Source organism: Eublepharis macularius, chromosome 2 (assembly GCF_028583425.1).
Source record: "Eublepharis macularius isolate TG4126 chromosome 2, MPM_Emac_v1.0, whole genome shotgun sequence".
In the NCBI taxonomy this organism is placed as follows: domain Eukaryota; kingdom Metazoa; phylum Chordata; class Lepidosauria; order Squamata; family Eublepharidae; genus Eublepharis; species Eublepharis macularius.
The window spans coordinates 206,127,975-206,144,507 of record NC_072791.1 but is presented as its reverse complement, the minus strand read 5'-3'; the positions used below and the strand labels follow the sequence as shown (position 1 = coordinate 206,144,507).

The following is a 16,533-nucleotide window of genomic DNA, read 5'->3' as shown; positions in this document are numbered from 1 at the left end:
CAAGGCAACTCATCTACAACACCATCTACCGTGGAAGAAATATTGCGTTCTATGTTTACTTCTAAAGTAATTTTTTTCAAAGCAGGCCAGAAAATCCATTGGAGCAGAGATTAGTGAGGAAAGTCAATCTTTCAGGAAGGATAGCCTGACTTGCAAAGCTAACTGGGGTATTGTGAAAATCTGTAGATTAAATGCTATATAGCAGGATTCCCCAACGTGGTGCCTATGGGTGCCTGCCAATCATTTCCTTGACACCCACTGAATTTTTCAGGAAGTGGGCGGGGCCACTGTAAGGCAGGGCTTATTATTGGCTGTCCTCATTCAAATGAAAGAGTTTAGGAGGATTACTAAGCAATTGGGCTTTCCTTAGTCAGTGTGTGGTTCCATCCTTCCTTCAGAATCTCCTTCTTCCCAAGAGGTGTGAGGAGGGAACTGTTCTGTTTGGCTCTGCTACCTGAGGCAGCCATTTTTTCGGTCTGGTTCCACTTCCTATGGAAGCCACCCCCCTCTCAAACTTCCAAAGGTGCTCACAGCCTCAAAAAGGTTGGGGACTCCTGCTATACAGAGCTGAGTATGACCCACGTGTAGGGAGTAGTTTGACAGAAGAGAACAACAGGGTTGGTTTCATAGATGGTGAATGTATGAAGTGGGAAGTTCAGGAGCAATTGGTCAAAGAATGCTTTTGATGCATTCCACAATCATTTCCCTCCATTCAGACATGATACGTAGAAATTGTATTTTAGTGAAATTCAAATGGAAGAATACATAAACCTGTTTTATACTGAATCTGATCATTGTTCTATCAAGCTCCGTACTGTTGACTGGCAGTGACTCTCCAGAATGTCAGCCAGAAGTTTTTCATAGCACCTATTTTCTTATTCTTTTTCAACTGGAGATGGTGGGGATTGAATCTGGGACCTTTGGCATGTTCTGTCTCTGAATTACAGCCCCTCTCCAATTGCATTAAATGCACAAACTGCATAGTGGACCTCAGAGGGGTGATCTGCTTGGCAAGAGCATGGTGACCATTGCAAATTGATATTTTCAACAATCATAGTTCCATCAAAAAGAGTTCCTCATAGGGGTAGCTGCAAAAGTCTTTAACTGAGGTAGAAATCCCGAGCATCCAAGTCAACACCTTGGAAATGCAGAAAGTCCTATAGAATAGGAACTGGAAGAGAACTTACCAAAAGAAGAGAGGCCACAATAAAAGGATGGAAAGTTGACAGAAGTGTTCTTGACAGAAGTATTCTGAACCAAGTGGAGAGGAGAAAGGCTGCAATGATCAGAGCAGGAGACGAGCAGAAACAAAAGGTTTTAGCGGCAGAGAAAGCAACTAGGTGTTGGTTCTATGTATGCAGTACAGGAAGGAGGAGAAAGTGATGTGCCAGCCTGCTTGGGTTTGGGAGGAGAACAAAAGGAGGTTTGTGGTTTATTCAGGGTTGCTCACCTAGGAAGAAACAACATCTGAGAATGGAAGAAAACTAGGAGGTGTAGTAGATTTTAGCAAGAACAGGGAACTTAGTGCTTTGGAGCATATGCACCGATGTAATTAGCAGCCCCTCTAGTGCTAGTTGTTATGTTGTCAGTTCAAACTGTGTCACAAGCTATTCGTTTTACCTCTCTTCTTCAGTCATGTGCTGGTAAACTGTCGTCTGCTGGCGCAACATGGTCAATTCTAAATCCATCATTTGTGTCCTAAAGAGGTTAAGGCTTCTCCGAACTACTTGAAGATCTTGGAATGTATTCTAGATGAACATGGAGAAAGAAGAATCATTTATTCCACGAGTTCCAGGTAAAAGAATGGGGTCTCCCACTGAGTTTTCACTGAAATCATCTTGGCGCCATTGGAGGCCTGTGACTGATCAATGAATCAGTCTTCTAGATGATGGCCATCTACTAAGAGGAAGGAGAGGAAGCTTAGAAGAGCCTGCAAGCTTGGCTAGCACCAGCAGAGTAAGATCCGGCTGAAATCTGTTTCTTCTCTACTCACAGGTACTTGAGGCCTGGGAATGCCCAGGGGTACAAGCCAAAGGTCAAAACTGAACAGGCTGTTTAATTGTTAGCCTCAGGGTCATAGCCTAGAGCTGGGAGGGGAGAGAAACCTACACTTCAGCCAGAAACCTTTCCCCTCCCTTTCTCTTGTTTCAGTATTGTAAGTTGCTTTGGGAGATAAATAAATCAAAGAAAACTAAACTTTCTCTCTGACTTGTGTACACTTCTTGAAACAGCTTAGGTTGGAAGTTTGAATGGGGGGACAGAGAACTGAGTATAACAACAACAACAACAACATTCGATTTATATACTGCCCTTCAGGACAACTTAATGCCCACTCAGAGTGGTTTACAAAGTATGTTATTATCCCCACAACAAAACACCCTGTGAGGGGGGTGGGGCTGAGAGAGCTCCAGAGAGCTGTGACTGACCCAAGGTCACCCAGCTGGCTTCAAGCGGAGGAGTGGGGAATCAAACCTGGCTCTCCAGATTAGAGTCCTGCTGCTCTTAATTGACTGACTCAAGGTCACCCAGCTGGCTTCAAGTGGAGGAGTGGGGAATCAAACCCGGCCCTCCAGATTAGAGTCCCGTGTTCTTAACCACTACACCAAACTGGCTCTCTGATATATCCAAGTCTGTCATATCCAAGTCTTCATATGTTTTTGTTTTTATTTTGTAAAATGATTTCCTTCTGTGAGATAAGAAAGGCAAAGTCTGAACCATCTATACTGTCATAATTTAAACAATAAACACACTTTTATCATGAACAGAAAAAAATGAAGGAAAAGTGCCATTTACTTCATACAGAGGTAGAATGGATGATCTCTGAGTGTTGTAAGAAGGTGTCGTAATGTCATGACCTCTCATCACAGCATTCTAGAGAAAAAGAACCAACATATATAGATCAGTAAGAAAGTATGAACAAGCCAGTTACATTAAACAAACTAAAGCAATAGGCAACAGTCAAGCACCATATTAACTGGTGATGCGGCATAACCTGATTGTGAACAACTTTACATGAATGTAGAAAACTGGCTACTGCACCCCAGGTTGGTCTATAATAATTTAATGGAAAAATTAATTAGCATTGCTTAAATGCACAAACTTGATCCTCTTGTCTGATCTCACGCTGTGAAATCCACATACATTATTCTGATAATGTTACAGGCAATATGACTGCACTTTTACCTCTACCTTTCCCACACCAGATAAATCTGATACACAAAAATGGTACTTAAATTTGAGACAGGGTGGATTGGCCACTAACCGCCAATTCAATTCTTCTGTCACTCAGCTTTCATTTTGCGGTCTGAACATTTTCACATACAGTGAAATTTTAGCAGGGCACAGCCTTCTGACATGTTACATAATTAGAGTTATGTATGCATTCTCTAACAGCTCTAAGTGGCCCAATCTGAAGAAAAAGTATGAGCTCCAGTAAGCAGAACTCAGAACCCAATTTAGCTAATGAATTTTTAGGTAACAGGCTAGTATATTTGAGGCTGAAAGATTACCAGCAGTGGTATGAGGTAGGTAAGGCTGAGAGAGTGACTTGTTCAAGGATCCATAACGATCAGCTCTCCATTCCAAAAGGGCATGATTTCACCTATTATCATGTGAAACAAGAATTTTTATGATCTCTTGTTTGCAGTCTTTGAGAGACTTTTCTGGAAACAATTTCACTTGCAGGGAGCAATTTGTGCTTTCTGGCCATGAGTGGAAACACAGACCACTAACTTTGGCCCCTTAAAGCAAGGGGAAACATGGGTCAGTTCAGTAAAACTCAGAGTTTTATGAGCTATGAAAACATCATGGAAAAGTTCACAGACTAAACCAGGCTGTATCTCATTCATGATCACTAGGATTTCACAATTCTGGTCAAGTTCACTTGCTATTATGTTGCATGTCAGGTACAGAGGAATTTCCCCGTGGGAAACAACAGCACATTTCAATATTTGTCTGTGTAACAATACTCCATTTGAAGTCCCTTCAAAGCATCTGGCTACAGGCTGCTGAGAGCTACTTAATTTTTCTCAAGAACCTTGGGAGCAACCAGTCACAAACAGACCAAGTCTCAAAATGGTTGCTTGGCAGTCACAGAGTTGCTTTGGACTAGGAGTGTTGATATCTAGGTTCAAATAGTCTTTAAGCCTTGAAACTCACTGGGTGAACTACGGCCTAACCTACCTCAGTGGAGTATTGTAAGCACAAAGCGGGGAGGACAGAATATATGCCACTCTTTCCCTGGAAGAAGGGTGAGACTAGATTTTGTAATTTTCCCCCCAGTTAGAGAAAGTTTACCTCAGAAGAGGCATGTGAAATATTACTTCTTCCTAAAGGGGCATTTCTATCTCAGAACAGATGTGCCTGTGAGGGGGATGTAAATAGAAACTAGTTCAAGAGATGCATGCCCCTCCACTTAGGTAGAAGCTGCATAGGAATAACAGGCCTTTTGGCATTCTAAGAAAAACTTGCCTGCCCTGTTTGGCAGAAGAATTGGCTAGACAGCAAGGAAAATTCTGCGCTTCCCACCATTAAGGGCTTGGCCTGATCTGCCTCCCTCCTCCTTTTGTGAGAAAATTCACATACCCCTTGTGAAGCCTGTTCAAAACACCTAAACTATCTGGATCTTGTTTAAGCCAGAATCATCTCAAACTCCTCTGATACCGTGCATAGGATATGTGTAATAGATAACTAAAGTGAGGGATCCACAAGGACTTGAGGGCGGCATCTCATGCTCCCCTCCCACACCATGTCCTCTTTCCCATCCCTGTCCCCCATAGTGTCGCCCCCCCTTTGCTGCTTCCTTCTCTCCTTCCCACCTGCCTTTGCCTGTCCCACTGTTTTCACCTTTCCCCCTTCCACACCAGACAGCTTCTCTCCTATGGCCCAGTTGCATGGTGTTGGTTGAGCCAGGCCCAGTTGCATGGTGGGGAACCTGCAAGGACTTGTGCGGGGCACTTCACTTTTCCCTGTATCCCCTTTCCCACACTATTTCCTCTTTCCCTCCTCCTGGTAGTCTCCATATGCTCACCTTTCCCTATGTCCTCTCTTTCAAACCCATTAAACAAAATACCTTCTATCTGGCCCCCACCTTCATCTATATTTATTAATTTACTTCATTTATATGCTGCCTTCTTAACAGTGGGGACCCAAAGTAGCATACATCATGCTTCTTGCCTCCATTTTATCCTCACAACAATCCTGAGAGGTAGGTTAGGCTCAGTGTGTGTGATTGGATCAAAGTCACCTAGTAAGCTTCCACAGCAGAGTTGTGATTCAAACGTGGCTCACCCAGATCCTATTCTGAAACTCTAACCACTACACTACACTGGCTTTAGGGGAGGGGCTGCTGCTGAGCAGTAGCAAACAGCCAGGCCTAGGTGAGTCAGGTAAGTCATGTGGTATCAAGTTGCCTGGTGTTTGCTTCTGGGCCTGGCCCTGATAAGTCCTCCTTCAATGGCCATAATAGGCTCAGAAAGAGCCCTGCCCCTGCCCTCTCTGCTTTTTCCTGACAGAACCCAAGCCTGGAATACTGGCTAAACTCTTATGGTTGCTTAGCAACAGCCACTGAGAGCATCTGGTTAAAGCTACAGAAGTTCCTTTAATCATTTTGGGTTTTTAAAAACCCCGAATGTATTTTTTTAGATTTCAGATTTTTCTGCAAACCTGGGGCATTTTTCAGGTATGTAGGAAGATCTGTCTTGTCTGTTCATGGTTCCAGTCTCCATATTTAAGTATCCACAGATCAGGGTCACTTGCTATTTGTATATAAGATTATTGTGGACTTTTGATGCATCTTTCACTGAAAGACTTTCAGCACTACCATAGTCCCAACACTTTAATACAAAGTTGGGCATTTGTTTTCAGTCTTTGCTGGGCAGACAAGTTTACTATAGCATTATTCACAGACTAGTATTACAGTATTCAGATTATTTTTCAAGATCCTTTTCTAAGACAAACTCTTGAGTATTTCACTGAAGATTCAGGAAACAAAGCATAAATGAGCATTGGGAAGATTTCCCCCTAAGATTAGTAATCTTTGATTTTGGTCAAGCGTGATGCAATATTCTCCCAACTGGCAATACAGACTAGCTCTGGAAGTAAAGCAGTAATGTAGTACCCCACAATGAACATTTCTTTTACAAATGGCCGCTGAAAACATTTTAAGTGTCCTTCATTATCACTTTCACGTTTCTGCAATCAGTAATTCTTTTTGCCTCAAATATCCTTGGGGTTAAATCCAGATGAAAGTTGCATTTCCTGCTGATTTTCTCTTCCTACTGCATCCCCCTGCATGTAATGACATGCAGGGTTCCTTATCCCACAAAACCAGCATTTCCTGGGGAACAATGGGCTGCACTGGAAGGAGAGGCAGGAAAGTTCCATTCCGCCATAGAGAAAACTTGGTTGGGATCCAACTCTAAATCTCAAAACTGTATGATGAAACCTGGTGCAAATTCAGATTCTGATTTTCTGTAGGGATGCTGCAAATTTTGCCATGAACACGGCCAACTGTTGAACCTGACGTTTTCGAAAGTGGTGATCAGATGAAAACTGATCACTCAGTCTGTTTGATTCGTGACAAGCGGCCAAGAAAGCCTACCCAAATGGATTGCATTGGGTTTTCCCAAAACTGCGAATGCGCAAAGATGCTGCTGATTCAAACCAATTGGTGGTCCTTAGTTCCATTAAAGATTATGTAGATGAACACAAAAGAGTAGGATTTTATTCAAACAGTGTTCATTGATGACTGGTTTGTGAATGATTTAATTGTCTATTTAACTGCAGGCTCAAAGAGAGCTCTTAAGCAGCAAGGATTGGAGAGGGCAGCAGAACTCAACTGGGTAGCATAAAAACATGCATGCACAATAAGCCAATTATGTTTTTCTGCATGGGTAATAAGGGACACAGTGAAACAACCTGCCAAACACTACTGAACAGTTCGACAAATTATGGAACGGTTGAAAAATCAAGTCTCTGCAAACAGGATGTGAGCCGAACAGGTGAATGTTTAAACACCCCAAATTTTAGGTTGTTCGGGAACTCTCTCTCTCTCTTGAGCTTTTTATTATAGTTTTAATAGAGCCTTTTATTAATGTACCCATGGCACCTGCAACCGGAATATAATGGGCTTTATGCACCACTTACAAAGATGCCTAGAATAAAACTAAAAACACCTTTTGTCTTCAGTTGCTTTATATGAAAGAGGAGGATGGGGTGAGGTGCATGCATCCTTGTTCTGTATGAGAACTCATGCGGCTGTTTTCACTTTTTCATAAAAGCGAAGGATAAAAAAGTGACAGCAACATCTCTAGAGAAGGGGTGAGCAAAAGGCTGTGAGTGATCTTTAATTGCCTGGTCACTCATCAACATTGTTTTGTTCATTCTAGGTCTACAGTACATTGCATTTGGGAAGGAAAACAGTGGAATATTACAGAGCTATTAAGTACAAATGGAGAAGATCTCAGAATGATATTTGGAAGGCTTAATTTAGTGAAAATTACTTTTTAAAGCCAAAGAGTGAAAGCTTAACAATTAAATTTGCCATTTTTTAAAAAAATAATGCAATGAAAGATATGTTCCTAATGCTTCATTTTAATTTTCAAGCACTGCCAACACCCGTTTTGCATTCCTGCCTTCCAGTGTATTTCTTCCTCTAGGTTTCGTGCTAACTTTGTTTGGCTGAAACTTGGCTTTTATACAAATATCACTTGGTCTATCTGTGTTCACAGCAGCACTTGGGAAACGGCTACGCCTCCAGTTTACAGCACAAAAGAACTGTTCGGAGAGCCACTGGTTCACAGCCAGCAATGAGTACAAACATCCCCTTTGTTTAAGCGGGTTGACAAGTCCTGCACCCAGCATATGCATGCCCCGAGATCCATTGTATGCTACAAATATGCCATAATGATGAGGAAAGTACATACAAGAAGCAGTGGGGCAGTTAGCAGATTATTGCTGAGTAGAGAGAATTTCTCAGCACGAACTCCATTACGCCACTATTTGAGGTCTCAATTTGTTTTTCAACAAACAAAGATACCAAGAAACTGGCAGGGGAAAAGGAGTATTAATACCTGAATTGGTGCAATGTGCCCTGATATTCTGTTTTCATGCAAACATGCTTAGCAGTAACTTATATTTTGCAAGGCAAAATATTTAATGGCTAAAGCAGGAATAGGCAACCCCACGTATGTGACAAACAGTTGAATGCCAGACCTTTTGCCCAGTACGAAGGCCTGATCACCCAAGGAAAGCCTCTGAGCAGATATGGGCACAAACCGAAATACGAACCAAAGTTTGTGAAAGCCCATTTCTGACGAACCACCACGAACTTTAGGCTGGGCCGTTCGGTTCGTTTTTTGGTTCGTCACTGCAGACAGCCTGGTGCCGATCAATCAGTTTCCTAGGCAACAGGGGATGGACTTCCTGCAGACCTACTGCGGTCCGGAAGCGGCCTTCTGCTGGCCCGGAAGTGACCTTCTGCTGACCCGGAAGTGATTATTTGCTGACCTGGCTGTGACATTTTCATGAACCAAATGAACTGGTTCGTGAATCATGGCAGGTTCATGAAAGTTCGTGGTTCATGAAATGCGATGAACCACGAACCACAGGGTTCTTTTTTTTATGGTTCATGCCCATCTCTATCTCTGAGTGAACTGGCAGCATAAAAGGCAGCAACGTGCATGGTTTATGCCCACCCTCTCCTTCTGAGCCTGCACAACAGCCCACATGGTGCAAGACAAGCTGCTGGAGTGCTGGCAGTACAATGGAGCTTGCCTGGCCAAGTGTGTGTATTATGTGCCGTCAAGTCGCCTCTGACCTATGGTGATTCTATGAATGGCAATTCTATGAATGAGAGCCCTCCAAAATGTCCTCTCATTAACAGACTTGCTCAGGTCCTGTAAACTGGAGGGTGTGGCTTCTTTTTATTGAGCCAAATCATCTCATTCTGGGTCTTCCTCTTTACCTACTACCTTCCACTTTTCCTAGTATTATTGACTTTTCCAGAGAGTCTTGTCTTCTCACATGCCTGGCCAAGTACCATCCTTGTTTCTTCTCCCTCTTATTCACTGACAGAACAGCAGCATTTTCACGAATGGATGCTGTATTACTTCCACCCCCAAGTACTTGGGCCAAAAAAGGTCACTTACCCCAGATAAACTACATAATCCTTTAGGATGGATTTGTTGTTTGCAGCCCACATGTTTTCCAACCCACATGACTATTACTCTACATGGGTCCTGCATCCCAGGGAATCAACTTTCCCAGGGAAAACAGGGAAGAACCACAATCCTTGGTTAGTCTTCACACAGTCCTTGAGCTGGACCCAACCTGATACAACTGCATCCCCATCTCTCCCACCCCCGCCCCCACAAAAAACTCAACCCTCTCTTACCTGAGACAAGTTTTGCAAAGAGTTTCGGATATCATGCAAGACTCTCCTAAGTTGCATTTCAACCGTGGATGGAGACTGCATAGACTGAGACTGGTGGGAGTGGCCCAGGCTCCTCAGGGAGTAAGGACAGCCAAAAGGGGAAGGCAAGGCGCTGCAGGAGGACCCAGGGGTACTCGGGATGCTATGGGTACTGAACGTTCTCATGTGAGCGCACAGGGGCCTCTCCAGACAATCAGAATGAACAGAATGGAGCGAACATGATGACTGAGACAAGTGTGCCTGGAGGTGCAATGGACAACTCTGGATCCTGTTCCGGTAGGGTTCATCTGCTACCTTGCTTGCTCCGGGCAGAGATGTTCCTTTCCTAGATGAAGGAGCAATGAAAAGTGTGGATTTGCAGCGGGGAGGACTGTCATGGGCCTCAGCGATGGATTTCACTTCTTCATGGTCCTTCTTTCCATCTTCTTCAGGCGTGTCGTACTTGTAAGTAAACGAAGGAGGGCTGCACAATGTCTGCTTTCCTGGATTTAGCTGGACGTTCACTGAGGAGACAACTCTCACAGGGTTTAGAAGTGTGGTAGGGAGGGACTGGGAGCGCCGGAGGGGATAACCCAGGTCAGCAATTCGATGCCTGTGCTTGAAAAGAAGGTCTTTCGATTTCAGCAGGGTGCGTCCAGCTCTGGGATCAGATGAACTACTGAGCTTCTTCTGTGCTCTCTGCAAAGCAGTGTTAACTCGGTCTACAGAGGAAGGGGATGAGCTACTGCTTTCTATGGAGGACATAGATTTGAGAATGTGGTGTGTTTTATACTGAGGGAACTCACACTCGCTGCTTTTATCTAAATCACTTTCTTCACTGTCTTCTTCCAATACATCAAACTCAACTTGCTCTGCAGTAGCATCTTCTTTTTTCCTAACAAAATCTCCTTGGCCAAACTCTGTTTCTTCTCCAGCTTCAGCCTGACCAGCATCGCGTTCCGGAATGTTCTGACCTTCTCCTGAGTTTGCCTCAGAAGCCATCTCCCCCAGCTGTCGCTCTACTTCTGAAAGGAGGAACTTCTCCTCATCAAGCTCGTTAAAATATGATGGTTGTTCAGCTATTGGTGTTTTGAGTTCTTCGCTGTAAGACGTAACTGTTGTTTCGCTGTCACAACTGTCAGCGCTGCTCCCCATGGCTTGCAATGACTCGTGTACCTGTGGAAATACACAGGACAAAAATAATTTGTATCGTCATATAAAGAAAAGTTAACAATAGGAGAAGTTGGGTGAGCCAGTGCGGTGTAGTGGTTCAAACCCTGTGGACTGTGAAACTCACTAGGTAATCTTGGGACAGTCAGCCAAATCTACCTCATGGGGTTAAGGTAAGATAATGGTAGTCCCCTGTGCAAGCCCCGAGTCATTACTGACCCATGGGGGTGGATGTCGCATCATGACATTTTCTTGGCAGACTTTTGTTACGAGGTGGTTCCCCAGCTTTCCCCAGTCATCTACACTTTACCCCCAGGAAACTGGGTACTCATTTTACTGACTTTGGAAGGTCAGAAGGCTGAGTCTACCTTGAGCTGTCTACTTGAACCCGGCTTCCGCCAGGATCGAACTCAGGTCGTGAGCAGAGTTTGGGCTGCAGTACTGCAGCTTACCACTCTGCACCATGAGTCTTCCTCATGAGGTAATTGTGAGTATAAAAGGGACAAGAGAAGAAAACGATGTATGTCACCTTGAGCTCTTTGGAGGAAGGGTGGAGTAAAACATGCTAAATAAATGCCTTACAGAAATAAAACATGATAGGTTGTACCTAACACTCATTTTCTACAGGCAGAAGAATAATTATATGTACATGTTAATTCAAAGGAAGGATGGCCAGCTGCCAGCCTGAAGACGTTACTTCAGTTGCCAAAGCAACTTTACCTGACCCTTGGCAGCGTACTAAAATTAAGGTATACTAAAACAACTGTCTGCCATGTTATTTATCAGGACTTCAGAATGTGTGGAGCAGCACTGAATAGATCAAAGGTCCTCAACCTTTCTGAGCTTGTCGGCACCTTTTGAATTCAGACACAGTGTGGGGGCTGCACCCACAAATTGGCTGCTGCAGAATGCAGAGCCAGCCACAAAATGGTTGCCACAGCTTACCTCCAGCCATACAGTGAAGATCCTTACGCTGTGGTGGCAGCTGCTGTTAAAGCAACATTTTTAAAGGTCTGCAGAGCCCAGCAAATCTCCAATGGCCAATCAGAAGCCTTGCTCCACTTGTCCCCACCCACTTTCTAAAAACATTTGGTGGGCCTCAGGAAAGGTGTCAGTGGGTGCTATGAAGGCCATGGGCTCCATATTGAGAACCCCTGAAAAGTTGCACACAGTGACTTATCATCTAGTTGCCACCATAGTAGTGGCTTAGGTTACCTGCTTTTATGTAATCCATCTACCACAAAACAGGCGAAAAGATTGCATTAGCTGGGCCAGCTTCCATATTAAGAATCTGGGTTTGGGTGAACAATTTTCAATACAAGAACAAATATTTTTTTTTTAAAAAAACACCTTGCTCTATCTGGAAAGATTCATCATGAGTGAAAGGGTGAACATAGGTGCAATGTGCAGATGTTGTCTAGATGAAGCCCCAAAGAGACCACTTCTGCTTTCCACAAGCTCATGTGATAGTGGGCACACTCTTGCACATGCAGCTGTTTAAAAAAGAAGTCCATGTGTGTCTAAACTTTCAGAGTGTGTCCAGTCCAATAGTTTTTTGTGTAATCCAATATGGCTATTCACATGAAAAGGAGACAGATGATACCATATCTATCTATCTATCTATCTATCTATCTATCTATCTATCTATCTATCTATCTATCTATCTATCTATCTATCTATCTATCTATCTATCTATCTATCTATCTATCTATCTATCTATCTATCTATCTATCTATCTACATTTTTATGCCATTCTTTCACTAATGGCCAACAATGTCCATCTGCTCTGTACATTGGATAAACCAGCCAACCTCTGCACAAAAGAATAAATGGACACACATCTGACATTAAAAATGGCAACATCCAGAAACCAGTGGGAGAACACTTCAATCTATCAGGACATTCCATCAAGGACTTAAAGGTCACTGTAGTTCAACAGAAACCTTTCAAAAACAGAATCCAGCGGGAAGCTGCTGAATTGGAATTCATATGTAAATTTGACTCAGGCAGGCTTGGATTGAATAGAGACTATGAATGGTTATCTCATTATCAGAAGTAACTGATTTCATTATCAGAAGCTACTGATTGCATCTACTCCCCCCTCCCCTCTCCACCTATATATCTGACCCGTTTCTTCTTACCCTCCATGCATCTGAAGAAGAGAACTGTGATTCTCGAAAGCTTATGCTACAGTAAAGTTGGTTAGTCTTAAAGGTGCTACTGGAGTCTTTTCTATTCTTCCACTAAGGAATTCAGGGAAGCTTATATTGCATGTCTCCCCCCCCCGCCCCCCCCCCCACTCATACACTTCTTCAGCTTGTCCTCAATATCTCTGCAGGGCAGGCTACTCTTAGACAGTATGAAGATGAAGAGACAACTGGTGGAGAAGAAAAGGAATCTTTAATAATTGTACAACCCCTACGAGAGTCACAGGCAGCTTCGTCAGGGGAAAATCTTCCAGATTCTTTTTAGTTCTGTTCTCATATATACACTTTAGCAGAGTGAGTGAGGTTTTATTTGAGGGAGGTTTTATTTGAATCTACATCTCCCTGGTCTTAGTCCAGCACTCTAAACTACACCATACGGGCTCTGTGATTAAAAACTTCTTGGGGGATGATTTTGAAGCGAAGTTATACAAAATTTATGTCCGCAAGAGAACTCATAATATCATCATCAGGGAGTCAGTACTTCCCAACATGCACATCTAGGTAGGTACTTAAAGACACATGCAAACTCCTCAAGAGTAGCAGATGGTTGGAAAAAAGGTCAGATGACTGAGAAAAGAACTCAGATGAGATACCTGCTGTGGAGCTTCATTAACCACAAGGGGCTACAGGATTGAAAAATAGGGGAGGAGGAGAGCGACTGTCTTAATGAGGTTTGTTGGTTATATTTTGTTCTCTATATTATTATGAGACATGATATTAATGGTGCAAACCTAAGCATGTTTGCTCAGACTCCAGTTTTACTGAACACAATAGTGCTTCTTCTCTAGTAACCGAATTAAAGATTGCAGCTTAATTTTAGTAAATACGGCCAATGTATAGGAGATCCCGTGTTCGTTTTCTCTGCTGAAATCCAGACTTCAGTTTACTGAGAGCCCTAACAAATACAAGAAGGTAAATTTGAAGCTTTCCTTTCTCTAATTTGGTTTTAAATGCTGGATGCTGTCCAGGGCTCCAAGAAAAAGTTGTGACAGTAGAGGGCACTAATTTATCATATATATGTAGGAATACAAAAGCATTTTTTAAAGAAAAAAGTCATTGTCAGCTATTAAATTCAGATTTCTTTTTGTTCCTGAAATGTGCAGGAAAGACCTAAACAGACACGCTTAAGAACGATATGGCACCAGCCAAGCTCACTTCATCTGAAGTCAACGTTACATATCACCAGCGTGTCAATGCATTCATTCGGAAAAGCAGAAGTTACCGATGACATCAACAAACAACTGTTTTGTGCCCCGCCCCCCGATTAACTCTGAGAACTTGAACTAATGGGAGGCAGCTATTCATGGAGAAAAGAAAAGAACTTGTGATTTTGTTACAAAGCAAGTGAACCTTAAAATGTTAGCTTGTACCCTCCAAGACACTCCACTCGGCAAAGTCTAAAGCCTTCCTGCAGCCTAACAAGTCTTCCTTAAGCCGGAAAAAAAGCCTCAGATTTTGCTGAGCAGAGTAAGCAGCAAGATACCAACCAAACTTTTAAGCAATCTAAACATAACCAGAGGTTTCAGTTTTTCTTGGGACTGAACCTACATTACAGTAGGACTATCATCTATGTTTGCCAAGCAGTTCTTCTAACATTTTATGCTCAATTATTTGGTCTCCTTGTACCACTCCCCCCGCCCCCCGCAAAGTATGCTGGTATACCACAACAGGATTAGACTTTAGGCCAATTGCAAACATAATTAACATTTTTCACGAAACCTGACTGTGTAAGTAGGCACTATATCAGCGGTAAGGGCTGAAAAAGGCTACCGTCCTTTGGCATTTGGGAGGATTTGGGATGGACCTGGATTGGTCTCTGTATTTTAATAGGAAAAAAATATATAGACAACATGAACTCAGTAAATATAAAGGGAGCTCTGACTGTCCAGAGCTCATACCCTGGAAATCTAGTTGATCTCTAAGATGCTACTGGACCCAAATTTTACTCTTCTACTACAGACCAACACAATTATGCATCTGAAACTATCAGTAAATACAGCGTCCCTGAGGATGTGCTGCAAGGGGACACCACAGGCCAGCCAGAAAGTTAGCAATAAAATTAAGCTAATCGACTGCTTGTACGCTCCACACACGAGACCTCATACACAAGATCAGACCTCAACACCATGGCCTTAAGAATCTGTCTTTCCTCACCCCTCTATTTTTAAAATTTTGTAACATTCAGCCCGATGAAGAGTTCAAATGTGTTTAAAAGCTTTCACAACGTTTCGTGTCAATTTCCTTGGTCCTAATAAAAGGTTTTACACAGATTTTGTTCTTGTTTCTGGATTTGGCATGGACCGATATGGCTGCACAACTTTTTCGGAGAACAACCAGGAAAACATCATGGCAGTCACTCTGACCGCCAAAATACAATCTTAAGCAAAGTCACACCATGGGCTTCGAAGGATGCAGCTCTGGTTAGGATTGTCCTGTCAGTCACGGCTGCAGAACTTTGAAACACTCTTCTCAACTGGGGAGAAAATCACACCGACAGTTTGACACTTTCAAAGATTTTGGTTTAAGCAGGAGAAATGGAAGGAAATAAGAGAACACTTGACCATCCTTTTTTAAAAAGAGATCTCCAACCATACTGTAACACCTGCTTTGAAATCTTACCAGTTGAAATTTTAAAAGGAAAGTGAAGTATCTGACCAGTCAGATATTCAGCAACTACGTGCACAAGAATGAATTTTACCACGAAATCAGAAGTTCACTGGGGTTAGGGACCGGAACAGCATGCTATTTCCTCCTTCTTCCACAGACAAGCTAGGTCTTTGTCAAGAGTCTTTCATACATATTGGAAAATGGCAGGGTTTCCCCCCCCCCCTTTAAAAGGAGAATATGGAGCTACAGACGGCAGTATGTGGACCTGCACATTTTCACTGTATGCATTAACTTTCATTATGACTTCCTCATCAATGACTTAACATGACTTCCAAGAAAAGAGGTCCCCAAACATGGCTTCTGTCGTATATGAAAACATTGGTGAATATTTCATGGAGTTTGTAGTGAATGTCTTTGGTGGTGGAGGAGAAAAGGGCATATGGACTCTTTTATTTTACTTGCACAGGTATTTTGTTTAAATAATATCACCTAACATCATGTAACTTATGCAATACTTGAAATTTTCTGAACTGCATACATTTTCTTTTGGAACTGCACTCCTTCTCCCCCTGATCTGCACATTTTTCAAGGCTCTGGAAAATGCTAAGTATAGGAAGCTGTAAAAAGAGAGAGATTTGGAAACAGGGGTAAGACAATATCTCAGTAGTTGGTGAGTGGTTCCAACAACTGCAATAAACTTACCTGCAACTGATTTAGCAAAAAGCAGTCTGGGGAAGAATCCTCGGCAAAGCCGCTGCTGTCCGAATGCTGACTTGCAGATCGTAATAACTGATCTAGGGGAAAGAAGGAAGGGCAGGAACAAAACGTAAGTATGCAGACCAGGTCTTATGAATCAACACATACACAGGTCACGCTTGAACGTCCAGGGCTCTTAAGGACAACCATGGGCCCCCAGACAAAGATTCCATTGCCCCTCCCCATATGACCCAGATCCAAACCAAGTATCGTAACAAAACAAATTGCTTGGCTTGCTGTTACCATGAACCTCTGATAATAAAAAGATCTGTATATCCTCATTTGTGGCAGGTGACATTCATCAAAAATAAAATAAGGAGTTTCAAAACTGGCCACCAATGTCAGGAGGATTTGGGTGTTCCCATGCTAAAAAATAAAGGA

The 16,533-nt window shown here is 42.8% G+C and overlaps 1 protein-coding gene across 2 annotated transcripts in view; it reads right to left on the bottom strand.

Annotated features, from left to right (window-relative positions):
- ITPRID2 (ITPR interacting domain containing 2) overlaps positions 1 to 16,533 on the bottom strand; it is a 96,387-nt gene that overhangs the window by 13,873 nt on the left and 65,981 nt on the right. For both annotated transcript variants that reach the window (XM_054971720.1, XM_054971721.1), the window contains 4 exons: positions 16,099 to 16,190; positions 9,395 to 10,588; positions 2,794 to 2,871; positions 1,621 to 1,748 (listed from right to left, as the gene is read on the bottom strand). In XM_054971720.1, the coding sequence (XP_054827695.1) occupies positions 1,621 to 1,748; positions 2,794 to 2,871; positions 9,395 to 10,588; positions 16,099 to 16,190 (1,492 nt within the window). The remainder of the gene's footprint in view (positions 1 to 1,620; positions 1,749 to 2,793; positions 2,872 to 9,394; positions 10,589 to 16,098; positions 16,191 to 16,533) is intronic.